The sequence below is a fragment of the Coregonus clupeaformis genome, chromosome 26, assembly GCF_020615455.1.
Source record: "Coregonus clupeaformis isolate EN_2021a chromosome 26, ASM2061545v1, whole genome shotgun sequence".
NCBI lineage: Eukaryota > Metazoa > Chordata > Actinopteri > Salmoniformes > Salmonidae > Coregonus > Coregonus clupeaformis.
In genome coordinates, this window is record NC_059217.1 from 45,608,840 (window position 1) to 45,622,473 (window position 13,634).

The following is a 13,634-nucleotide window of genomic DNA, read 5'->3' on the forward strand; positions in this document are numbered from 1 at the left end:
TCATACCATGTCATACCATGTCATAGAATGTCATACCATGTCATACCATGTCATACCATGTCATAGAATGTAATACCATGTCATACCATGTCACCATGTCATACCATGGCATACCATGTCATACCATAAAAAATTAAAAAGTGATTGTCCCACTGGCTATCATAAGTTGAATGCACCAATTTGTAAGTCGCTCTGGATAAGAGCGTCTGCTAAATGACTTAAATGTAAATGTCCTATTGTGATACCATGTCATAGAATGTCATACCGAATCCCGGAGCTGACTAGGTGAAAAGTCTTCCGATGTGCCCTTGAGCAAGGCACTTAACTCTAATTGCTCCTGTAAGTCGCTCTGGATAAGAGCGTCTGCTAAATGACTCAAATGTAAAATGTCCTATTGTAACAGTGTGGAGCGTCTCTGAAAGCTTCTAGAATATTTTCTGTGTATTTGTTACACATTGTGCTTCAGTGTCTGAACATGTCGGGTCCCAATGACTTTCCTCCCCATGCCTGGGGTATCAGGTGGGCTGGCCCTGAGGATTTCACCCCAACAGAGAGGGGCCTTTCCTCCCCATGCCTGGGGTATCAGGTGGGCTGGCCCTGAGGATTTCACCCCAACAGAGAGGGGCCTTTCCTCCCCATGCCTGGGGTATCAGGTGGGCTGGCCCTGAGGATTTCACCCCAACAGAGAGGGGGCCTTTCCTCCCCATGCCTGGGGTATCAGGTGGGCTGGCCCTGAGGATTTCACCCCAACAGAGAGGGGCCTTTCCTCCCCATGCCTGGGGTATCAGGTGGGGCTGGCCTGAGGATTTCACCCCAACAGAGAGGGGCCTTTCCTCCCCATGCCTGGGGTATCAGGTGGGCTGGCCCTGAGGATTTCACCCCAACATAGAGGGCCTTTCCTCCCCATGCCTGGGGTATCAGGTGGGCTGGCCCTGAGGATTTCACCCCAACAGAGAGGGGCCTTTCCTCCCCCATGCCTGGGGTATCAGGTGGGCTGGCCCTGAGGATTTCACCCCAACAGAGAGGGGCCTTTCCTCCCCATGCCTGGGGTATCAGGTGGGCTGGCCCTGAGGATTTCACCCCAACAGAGAGGGGCCTTTCCTCCCCATGCCTGGGGTATCAGGTGGGCTGGCCCTGAGGATTTCACCCCAACAGAGAGGGGCCTTTCCTCCCCATGCCTGGGGTATCAGGTGGGCTGGCCCTGAGGATTTCACCCCAACAGAGAGGGGACTTTCCTCCCCATGCCTGGGGTATCAGGTGGGCTGGCCCTGAGGATTTCACCCCAACAGAGAGGGGCCAGAGAGAAGGGCCAGAGAGAGGGGCTGGTGGTAGGTAAGCAGCAGTCATGTTTTGGGAGGGATGGGATGGATGGAGAGGAGAGAACGTTGGGTAGCAGCCAGGGGGAGGTGGGGAGATCACAGACTAGGCTGCCCAAAGGTCCTCCAGAGGAGGGGAGGTGAGTAGGGGGTACTTCACAGACTAGGCTGCCCAAAGGTCCTCCAGAGGAGGTGAGGTGAGTAGGGGGTACTTCACAAACTGGGCTGTGAAGTCTTCCGGATGGAGAGGAGAGAACGTGAGGTGGGGAGATCACAGACTAGGCTGTGAAGTCTTCCGGATGGAGAGGAGAGAACGTGAGGTGGGGAGATCACAGACTAGGCTGTGAAGTCTTCCGGATGGAGAGGAGAGAACGTGAGGTGGGGAGATCACAGACTAGGCTGTGAAGTCTTCCGGATGGAGAGGAGAGAACGTGAGGTGGGGAGATCAAAGACTAGGCTGTGAAGTCTTCCGGATGGAGAGGAGAGAACGTGAGGTGGGGAGATCACAGACTAGGCTGTGAAGTCTTCCGGATGGAGAGGAGAGAACGTGAGGTGGGGAGATCAAAGACTGGGTTTCCCGAACATCCTCCTACATTCCATGACCCCTGCTCCTGGGGGCCGGTCACAGTTGTGTGTCAGCTTAACCTGGCTGGGGCTGAGGCGGTCGTACGCAATCTTGTACTCACGATCAAATGCATCTGGAACAGAGAAGCAAGGCAAAGGGTTAGTTTACAATCAGAGATATTATTACTATTACTGATCATGATGTGGTTGGTTAACCTACTTAGCGACCATGATGGTAGAATACAACAGGGTTACTTAGCGACCATGATGGTAGAATACAACAGGGTTACTTAGCGACCATGATGGTAGAATACAACAGGGTTACTTAGCGACCATGATGGTAGCAATACAACAGGGTTACTTAGCGACCATGATGGTAGAATGCAACAGGGTTACTTAGCGACCATGATGGTAGAATACAACAGGGTTGCTTAGGCGACCATGATGGTAGAATACAACAGGGTTACTTAGCGACCATGATGGTAGAATACAACAGGGTTACTTAGCGACCATGATGGTAGAATACAACAGGGTTACTTAGCGACCATGATGGTAGAATACAACAGGGTTACTTAGCGACCATGATGGTAGAATGCAACAGGGTTACTTAGCGACCATGATGGTAGAATACAACAGGGTTACTTAGCGACCATGATGGTAGAATACAACAGGGTTACTTAGCGACCATGATGGTAGAATACAACAGGGTTACTTAGCGACCATGATGGTAGAATGCAACAGGGTTACTTAGCGACCATGATGGTAGAATACAACAGGGTTACTTAGCGACCATGATGGTAGAATACAACAGGGTTACTTAGCGACCATGATGGTAGAATACAACAGGGTTACTTAGCGACCATGATGGTAGAATACAACAGGGTTACTTAGCGACCATGATGGTAGAATACAACAGGGTTACTTAGCGACCATGATGGTAGAATACAACAGGGAGGAATTTAAATGTCTTATTCACAAAAATATATCAGAGGATTCTAATAAGGAGGATTAATATGGTATAAAACAACGGAAATCAAAAATCTGTAGCTACGCTCATCCACACCCATAGGTCTAGAGGGTTATACAAAAATGTTTCATTTGAGTTTTTCTTCAAATGAATGGACGGTCCTATCCTCCTCCTCCCTGGATGAAGATGCAATGCATCTGTCAGTGTATACTAGTACTACTGATATTGATTACTGCATTGTTGGGAAAGAGCAAAGCATTTCACCGTCCTAGTGCAAGTGGAGGAGACTAAACTGCTTGGAGTAACCCTGGATTGTAAACTGTCATGGTCAAAACATATTGATACAACAGTAGCTAAGATGGGGAGAAGTCTGTCTATAATAAAGCGCTGCTCTACCTTCTTAACAGCATTATCAACAAGGCAGGTCCTACAGGCCCTAGTTTTGTCGCACCTGGACTACTGTTCAGTCGTGTGGTCAGGTGCCACAAAGAGGGACTTAGGAAAATTGCAATTGGCTCAAAACAGGGCAGCACGGCTGGCCCTTGGATGTACACAGAGCTAACATTAATGATATGCATGTCAATCTCTCCTGGCTCAACGTGGAGGAGAGATTGACTTCATCACTACTTGTATGTGAGAGGTATTGACATGTTGAATGCACCGAGCTGTCTGTTTGAACTACTGGCACACAGCTCGGACACCCATGCATACCCCACAAGACATGCCACCAGAGGTCTCTTCACAGTCCCCAAGTCCAGAACAGACTATGGGAGGCGCACATTACTACATAGAGCCATGATTACATGGTAATCATGGTAATCATATCAGGTAACTGATGCAAGCAGTAGAATCAGATTTATAAAACAGATAAAAATACACCTTATGGAACAGCGGGGACTGTGAAGGGACACACACAGGCACAGACACACGATAACATACGCATTCTACACACACGTACACATGGATGTTGTATTGTAAATATGTGGTAGTAGAGTAGTGGCCTGAGGGAACACACTTAATATGTTGTGAAAAGTGTTATGAAATGTAATGTCATGTAATATTTGAAATTGTATATAACTGCCTTAATGTTGCTGGACCCCAAGAAGAGTAGCTGCTGCCTTGGCAGGAACTAATGGGGATCCATAATAAACCCCAGGAAGAGTAGCTGCTGCCTTGGCAGGAACTAATGGGGATCCATAATAAACCCCAGGAAGAGTAGCTGCTGCTTTGGCAGGAACTAATGGGGATCCATAATAAACCCCAGGAAGAGTAGCTGCTGCCTTGGCAGGAACTAATGGGGATCCATAATAAACCACAGGAAGAGTAGCTGCTGCCTTGGCAGGAACTAATGGGGATCCATAATAAACCACAGGAAGAGTAGCCGCTGCCTTGGCAGGAACTAATGGGGATCCATAATAAACCCCAGGAAGAGTAGCTGCTGCCTTGGCAGGAACTAATGGGGATCCATAATAAACCCCAGGAAGAGTAGCTGCTGCCTTGGCAGGAACTAATGGGGATCCTTAATAAACCCCAGGAAGAGTAGCTGCTGCCTTGGCAGGAACTAATGGGGATCCATAATAAACCCCAGGAAGAGTAGCTGCTGCCTTGGCAGGAACTAATGGGGATCCATAATAAACCCCAGGAAGAGTAGCTGCTGCCTTGGCAGGAACTAATGGGGATCCATAATAAACCCCAGGAAGAGTAGCTGCTGCCTTGACAGGAACTAATGGGGATCCATAATAAACCCCAGGAAGAGTAGCTGCTGCCTTGGCAGGAACTAATGGGGGATCCATAATAAACCCCAGGAAGAGTAGCTGCTGCCTTGGCAGGAACTAATGGGGATCCATAATAAACCCCAGGAAGAGTAGCTGCTGCCTTGGCAGGAACTAATGGGGATCCATAATAAACCCCAGGAAGAGTAGCTTCTGCCTTGGCAGGAACTAATGGGGATCCATAATAAACCCCAGGAAGAGTAGCTGCTGCCTTGGCAGGAACTAATGGGGATCCATAATAAACCCCAGGAAGAGTAGCTGCTGCTTTGGCAGGAACTAATGGGGATCCTTAATAAATACAAATATGTGAGAAAAACTTCTCAATGTATTTCTCTAAATGTCTATTGTAAATTTGACTGCCCTGAAGTGACATGTTTAGGATGAATTAGAAAGATGACAGATAGCTTCGAAAGTAGAGAGGGAAAGATATGGTTTCAACTCACCGATATTGATGTTGCTCTTGCCCAGAGCGGTCAGCGCCAGGAAGAGGAGATCTCTGTACAGACTCCTGTAGAATAGAAAGAGAAGGGTTTGTGTGTGTGTGTGTGTGTGTGTGTGTGTGTGTGTGTGTGTGTGTGTGTGTGCGTCCAGACAGGACGATTAAGGACGACATTTGACTACTCTTAACCCCGCCACTGACATTAGATTTTGTATATAAATAAAAAAACAGCCACAAAAAAGCTATTTCCTGCTGCTTTTTTTATTGTAAGAGTGTTGCAGAATCACAAATCCGCTAATGGTTTGTCTCAAAACCTCCCTTTTTAAAAGGTATCCATGAGAAGGTGGACATTATTTATGCAGGAATTAAACTAATCACAAGCTGCTGTATTCTAAACTTTTTTTTTTTTTATATAACTGCAAAGTCACTATTTTTTTTAAATGTTACAGGTTTGAAGTTTTATACCTCTGTCTGCTGAAGCCCAGCTCTGGACCTAGCAGCTGTAGGATCTGACTTATAGGCTGGTAGACATCACTCTTCTGGAGGTTCTTCACTATACCCTGTAGGACCTCAGCAGAGAAGAGATGGTCCTGGGGCTTGTCCTCCTCATACACTGTTCCACTGGCTGAGGGGTTAGAGCCTAGAGAGAGACAGGGGCACAGAGTTAGCACAGAGACAGAGACACAGAGTTAGCACATAGACAGAGACAGGGGCACAGAGTTAGCACATAGACAGGGGCAGAGAGTTAGCACATAGACAGGGGTAGAGAGTTAGCACAGAGACAGAGACAGGGGCAGAGAGTTAGCACCTAGACAGGGGCAGAGAGTTAGCACATAGACAGGGGCAGAGAGTTAGCACCTAGACAGAGACAGGGGCAGAGAGTTAGCACCTAGACAGGGGCAGAGAGTTAGCACCTAGACAGGGGTAGAGAGTTAGCACAGAGACAGGGGCAGAGAGTTAGCACCTAGACAGGGGTAGAGAGTTAGCACCTAGACAGGGGTAGAGAGTTAGCACAGAGACAGGGGCAGAGAGTTAGCACCTAGACAGGGGTAGAGAGTTAGAACCTAGACAGGGGGTAGAGAGTTAGCATAGACAGGGACAGAGAGTTAGCACCTAGACGGGTAGAGAGTTAGCACATAGACAGGGGCAGGGGCAGAGAGTTAGCACCTAGACAGGGGTAGAGAGTTAGAACCTAGACAGGGGTAGAGAGTTAGCACCTAGACAGGGGCAGAGAGTTAGCACATAGACAGAGACAGAGAGTTAGCACCTAGACAGGGACAGAGAGTTAGCACATAGACAGAGACAGGGACAGAGAGTTAGCACCTAGACAGGGGCAGAGAGTTAGCACATAGACAGAGACAGGGGCAGAGAGTTAGCACCTAGACAGAGACAGGGGCAGAGAGTTAGCACCTAGACAGAGACAGGGACAGAGAGTTAGCACCTAGACAGGGGCAGAGAGTTAGCACATAGACAGAGACAGGGACAGAGAGTTAGCACCTAGACAGGGGCAGAGAGTTAGCACCTAGACAGGGGCAGAGAGTTAGCACCTAGACAGGGGTAGAGAGTTAGCACATAGACAGGGACAGAGAGTTAGCACCTAGACAGGGACAGAGAGTTAGCACATAGACAGAGACAGGGACAGAGAGTTAGCACCTAGACAGGGGCAGAGAGTTAGCACATAGACAGAGACAGGGGCAGAGAGTTAGCACATAGACAGAGACAGGGGCAGAGAGTTAGCACCTAGACAGAGACAGGGGCAGAGAGTTAGCACCTAGACAGAGACAGGGACAGAGAGTTAGCACCTAGACAGGGACAGAGAGTTAGCACCTAGACAGAGACAGGGGCAGAGAGTTAGCACCTAGACAGAGACAGGGGCAGAGAGTTAGCACCTAGACAGAGACAGGGACAGAGAGTTAGCACCTAGACAGGGACAGAGAGTTAGCACCTAGACAGGGACAGAGAGTTAGCACCTAGACAGAGACAGGGACAGAGAGTTAGCACCTAGACAGGGGCAGAGAGTTAGCACCTAGACAGGGGCAGAGAGTTAGCACCTAGACAGGGGCAGAGAGTTAGCACCTAGACAGGGGCAGAGAGTTAGCACCTAGACAGGGGCAGAGAGTTAGCACCTAGACAGGGACAGAGAGTTAGCACCTAGACAGGGGCAGAGAGTTAGCACCTAGACAGGGACAGAGAGTTAGCACCTAGACAGAGACAGGGGCAGAGAGTTAGCACCTAGACAGAGACAGAGAGTTAGCACATAGACAGGGACAGAGAGTTAGCACCTAGACAGGGACAGAGAGTTAGCACATAGACAGAGACAGAGAGTTAGCACCTAGACAGAGACAGGGGCAGAGAGTTAGCACCTAGACAGAGACACAGAAGTGGAGACAAATTTGACCCCAATAACTACCATGGGATATGCGTCAACAGCATCCTTGGGAAAATCCTCTGCATTATCATTAACAGCAGACTAGTTCATTTCCTCAGTGAAAACAATGTACTGAGCAAATGTCAAATTGTCTTTTTACCAAATTACCGTACGACAGACCACGTATTCACCCTGCACACCCTAATTGACAAAGGCAAAGTCTTCTCATGCTTTGTTGATTTCAAAAAAGCTTTTGACTCAATTTGGCATGAGGGTCTGCTATACAAATTGATGGAAAGTGGTGTTGGGGGAAAAACATACAACATTATAAAATCCATGTACACAAACAACAAGTGTGCGGTTAAAATTGGCAAAAAACACACATATTTCTTTCCACAGGGCCGTGGGGTGAGACAGGGATGCAGCTTAAGCCCCACCCTCTTCAACATATATATCAACGAATTGGCGAGGGCACTAGAACAGTCTGCAGCACCCGGCCTCACCCTACTAGAATCTGAAGTCAAATGTCTACTGTTTGCTGATGATCTGGTGCTTCTGTCACCAACCAAGGAGGGCCTACAGCAGCACCTAGATCTTCTGCACAGATTCTGTCAGACCTGGGCCCTGACAGTAAATCTCAGTTTAACAAAAATAATGGTGTTCCAAAAAAGGTCCAGTTGCCAGGACCACAAATACTAATTCCATCTAGACACCGTTGCCCTAGAGCACACAAAAAAACTATACATACCTCGGCCTAAACATCAGTGCCACAGGTAACTTCCACAAAGCTGTGAACGATCTGAGAGACAAGGCAAGAAGGGCCATCTATGCCATCAAAAGGAACATAAAATTCGACATACCAATTAGGATCTGGCTAAAAATACTTGAATCAGTTATAGAACCCATTGCTCTTTATGGTTGTGAGGTCTGGGGTCCGCTCACCAACCAATAATTCACAAAATGGGACAAACACCAAATTGAGACTCTACATGCAGAATTCTGCAAAAAATATCCTCTGTGTACGAAAAACACCAAATAATGCATGCAGAGTAGAATTAGGCCGATACCCGCTAATGATCAAAATCCAGAAAAGAGACGTTAAATTCTATAACCACTTAAAAGGAAGCGATTCCCAAACCTTCCATAACAAAGCCATCACCTACAGAGAGATGAACCTGGAGAAGAGTCCCCTAAGCAAGCTGGTCCTGGGGCTCTGTTCACAAACACAAACAGACCCCACAGAGCCCCAGGAGAGCAATACAATTAGACCCAACCACATTTTATTTTACCTTTATTTAACCAGGTAAGCCAGTTGAGAACAAGTTCTCATTTACAACTGCGACCTGGCCAAGATAAAGCAAAGCAGTGTGATAAAAACAACAACACAGAGTTACATATGGGGTAAAACAAAACATAAAGATTACCTGACCACTGTGACTGACCCAAACTTAAGGAAAGCTTTGACTATGTACAGACTCAGTGAGCATAGCTGTCACGGAATCAGCCGAGGCTGCTCCTCCTCCTTGCTCGGGCAGGCTTCGGCGTTCGTCGTCCCCGGAGTACTAGCTGCCACCGATCTATGTTTCTGTGTTTGACTTGTTTTGTCTTGATTGTGTACACCTGTTTCCTATTATGTTGTATTGTATTCCTTATTTAACCCTCTGTCGTTCATTGTGTGTTGTGTGTGATTGTTCTCGTCATTTAAACTCATCGCGCCATTGGAAAAAGGCCTCCTTCAATGATCAACACTTCAGGCTGAGGAGGGAGTTTCGCAGATCTGATACAGGAACAGGAGGTCAACTACACACCGTGTGTCCTATCATTACTACGTAGTGATTAGACTGGAGGGAACAGCAATGTACTGAAGAGTAGGGAGGCCCATTATTGACCAGAGAGCAGTGAGGTCATCACATTTGTAAAGTGCTTTGTACTTTGGAAAATCACTTTATGAATCCGATCAATTCTGATGACTTACAGTGTGTGTGCCAGAGCATGTATAGGGGTTGGACCGGGTCCTGGTGCAGGTCCAGGTTATCCCACAGGATCCGGACCAGGACATGTTTACTGTCCTCTGAAGACACACTCTGGGCTGGGACCTGACAGGAGAGAGAGCATGTGAGAACATCATTAGAAAGACAATACAAATCACTGTCTCTTCCGATCACGTTCAACGACAACTGCTCCAATCCGGCTTGAAGGCCCATGTAAAAAATAAAATAAAATAAAAAACTCCTATGTGTTCTGTAAATCACCCTAGGTCCAACAACAAACGCCCTAGAAACAGTCGCCCTAGGACCCTGTTTAAAGGGACAACGTATACATCATTGAAGGGTACGTTCAGTGTAGTGTAGTATACCTGCAGTAGATGTCCCTGACTGCAGTGCTGAGAGGTCAGGATGAGACCGGGCAGGTGAGAGGGGAGATCCAATCTACGGTAGTACCACACCAGGTTCCAGAACACGATGGGGTGCTGGTCCACGATGCTGGGAGAACTGATCACCTGGTCCCCCTCGTTACACAACAGAGACTCTAGCTCCTTCCACAGAACCAAGGGACTCAGGTAGGGGACCGTCACTGGGGCTGGACAACTACTCACTGGGGAACTACAAGTTGTAGTTGAGGCAGGGGATGGGGGAGAGGTCGGAGATGGGGCTGAGGTCGGAGATGGGGCTGAGGTCGGAGATGGGGCTGAGGTCGGAGATGGGGCTGAGGTCGGAGATGGGGCTGAGGTCGGAGATGGGGCTGAGGTTGGAGATGGGGCTGAGGTCGGAGATGGGGCTGAGGTCGGAGATGGGGCTGAGGTCGGAGATGGGGCTGAGGTCGGAGATGGGGCTGAGGTCGGAGATGGGGCTGAGGTCGGAGATGGGGCTGAGGTTGGAGATGGGGCGGAGGTCGGAGATGGGGCGGAGGTCGGAGATGGGGCTGAGGTCGGAGATGGGGCTGAGGTCGGAGATGGGGCTGGGCCTGGGACAGGGTCCTGTGGACACCCAGCTACATCCTCAGAGTCCTGTTGCTCCTCTGCTGGAGTTGTGGTTGACTGGGGTGTCAGGGCGCCAGCTGCAGAGACTGTCTCAGGGTTGACTGAAACAGCCGTGTCCTCTCCTACAGGTGGGCGACTCTCGTCACTGGTCCTAATGAGACAAACATATAGTGGATCTGAGTTGTGTGTATCAGTGGTGGAAAGTACTTGAGTAAAAAATACTTTAAAAGTACTACTTACAGTGAGGGAAAAAAAGTATTTGATCCCCTGCTGATTTTGTACGTTTGCCCACTGACAAAGACATGATCAGTCTATAATTTTAATGGTAGGTTTATTTGAACAGTGAGAGACAGAATAGCAACAGAAAAATCCAGAAAAACGCATGTCAAAAATGTTATAAATTGATTTGCATTTTAATGAGGGAAATAAGTATTTGACCCCTCTGCAAAACATGACTTAGTACTTGGTGGCAAAACCCTTGTTGGCAATCACAGAGGTCAGACTTTTCTTGTAGTTGGCCACCAGGTTTTCACACATCTCAGGAGGGATTTTGTCCCACTTCTCTTTGCAGATCTTCTCCAAGTCATTAAGGTTTCGAGCCTGACGTTTGGCAACTCGAAACTTCAGCTCCCTCCACAGATTTTCTATGGGATTAAGGTCTGGAGACTGGCTAGGCCACTCCAGGACCTTAATGTGCTTCTTCTTGAGCCACTCCTTTGTTGCCTTGGCCGTGTGGTTTGGGTCATTGTCATGCTGGAATACCCATCCATGACCCATTTTCAATGCCCTGGCTGAGGGAAGGAGGTTCTCACCCAAGATTTGACGGTACATGGCCCCGTCCATCGTCCCTTTGATGCGGTGAAGTTGTCCTGCCCCTTAGCAGAAAAACACCCCCAAAGCATAATGTTTCCACCTCCATGTTTGACGGTGGGGATGGTGTTCTTGGGGTCATAGGCAGCATTCCTCCTCCTCCAAACACGGCGAGTTGAGTTGATGCCAAAGAGCTCCATTTTGGTCTCATCTGACCACAACACTTTCACCCAATTCTCCTCTGAATCATTCAGATGTTCATTGGCAAACTTCAGATGGGCCTGTATATGTGCTTTCTTGAGCAGGGTGACCTTGCGGGCGCTGCAGGATTTCAGTCCTTCACAGCGTAGTGTGTTACCAATTGTTTTCTTGGTGACTATGGTCCCAGCTGCCTTGAGATCATTGACAAGATCCTCCCGTGTAGTTCTGGGCTGATTCCTCACCATTCTCATGATCATTGCAACTCCACGAGGTGAGATCTTGCATGGAGCCCCAGGCCGAGGGAGATTGACAGTTATTTTGTGTTTCTTCCATTTGCGAATAATCGCACCAACTGTTGTCACCTTCTCACCAAGCTGCTTGGCGATGGTCTTGTAGCCCATTCCAGCCTTGTGTAGGTCTACAATCTTGTCCCTGACATCCTTGGAGAGCTCTTTGGTCTTGGCCATGGTGGAGAGTTTGGAATCTGATTGATTGATTGCTTCTGTGGACAGGTGTCTTTTATACAGGTAACAAACTGAGATTAGGAGCACTCCCTTTAAGAGTGTGCTCCTAATCTCAGCTCATTACCAGTATAAAAGACACCTGGGAGCCAGAAATCTTTCTGATTGAGAGGGGGTCAAATACTTATTTCCTTCATTAAAATGCAAATCAATTTATAACATTTTTTACATGCGTTTTTCTGGATTTTTGTTGTTGTTATTCTGTCTCTCACTGTTCAAATAAATCTACCATTAAAATTATAGACTGATCATTTTTTTTGTCAGTGGGCAAACGTACAAAATCAGCAGGGGATCAAATACTTTTTTCCCTCACTGTAGGTAGTTATTTTGGGTATCTGTACTTTACTATTTATATTTTTGACAACTTTTACTTCACTACATTCCTAAAGAAAATAATGTACTTCTTACTCCATACATTTTCCTTGACACACAAAAGTACTCGTTACATTTAGAATACTCAGGCAGGACAGCGATATGGTCCAATTCACGCGCCATTCAATATCACGCGTTGTCGTCCCTACTGCCTCTGATCTGGCGGACTCACTAAACACAAATACTGCGTTTGTAAATTATGTCGGAGTGTTGGAGCGTGCCCGTCTGTCCGTAAAAAAATACAAAAATACAAAAATCGTCTGGTTTGTTTAAGGAATTTGATGTATAGCATTTACTTTTATTCAAGTATGACAATTTAGTACTTTTTCCAATCAATCAATCAATCAATTTTATTTTATATAGCCCTTCTTACATCAGCTAATATCTCGAAGTGCTTTACAGAAACCCAGCCTAAAACCCCAAACAGCTAGTAATGCAGGTGTAGAAGCACGGTGGCTAGGAAAAACTCCCTAGAAAGGCCAAAACCTAGGAAGAAACCTAGAGAGGAACCAGGCTATGAGGGGTGGCCAGTCCTCTTCTGGCTGTGCCGGGTGGAGATTATAACAGAACCATGCCAAGATGTTCAAAAATGTTCATAAGTGACAAGCATGGTCAAATAATAATCAGGAATAAATCTCAGTTGGCTTTTCATAGCCGATCATTAAGAGTTGAAAACAGCAGGTCTGGGACAGGTAGGGGTTCCATAACCGCAGGCAGAACAGTTGAAACTGGAATAGCAGCAAGGCCAGGCGGACTGGGGACAGCAAGGAGTCACCACGGCCGGTAGTCCCGACGTATGGTCCTAGGGCTCAGGTCTCTCAGTTGGCTTTTCATAGCCGATCATTAAGAGTTGAAAACAGCAGGTCTGGGACAGGTAGGGGTTTCGTAACCAGCAGGCAGAACAGTTGAAACTGGAATAGCAGCAAGGCCAGGCGGACTGGGGACAGCAAGGTGTCAGCATGCCCGGTAGTCCTGACGTATGGTCCTAGGGCTCAGGTTCTCAGAGAGAAAGAGAGAACGAGAGAATTAGAGAGAGCATACTTAAATTCACACAGGACACTGGATAAGACAGGAGAAGTACTCCAGGTATAACCAACTAACCCCAGCCCCCCGACACATAAACTACTGCAGCATAAATACTGGAGGCTGAGACAGGAGCGGTCCGGAGACACTGTGGCCCCATCCGAAGAAACCCCCGGACAGGGCCAAACAGGAAGGATATAACCCCACCCACTCTGCCAAAGCACAGCCCCCCGCACCACCAGAGGGATATCCTCAACCACCAACTTACAATCCTGAGACAAGGCCGAGTATAGCCCACAGA

The 13,634-nt window shown here is 47.7% G+C and overlaps 1 protein-coding gene across 1 annotated transcript in view; it reads right to left on the minus strand.

Annotated features, from left to right (window-relative positions):
• Window positions 1–975: 975 nt before the first annotated feature.
• Window positions 976–13,634, minus strand: part of dennd4a (DENN/MADD domain containing 4A) — a 127,592-nt gene continuing 114,933 nt past the window's right edge. The window contains exons 27-31 of the mRNA XM_041849977.2: window positions 9,783–10,557; window positions 9,402–9,522; window positions 5,524–5,698; window positions 5,063–5,127; window positions 976–2,014 (exon numbers count right to left, since the gene is read on the minus strand). Coding sequence (XP_041705911.2) covers window positions 1,878–2,014; window positions 5,063–5,127; window positions 5,524–5,698; window positions 9,402–9,522; window positions 9,783–10,557 — 1,273 coding nt within the window. The 3' untranslated portion in view covers window positions 976–1,877. The remainder of the gene's footprint in view (window positions 2,015–5,062; window positions 5,128–5,523; window positions 5,699–9,401; window positions 9,523–9,782; window positions 10,558–13,634) is intronic.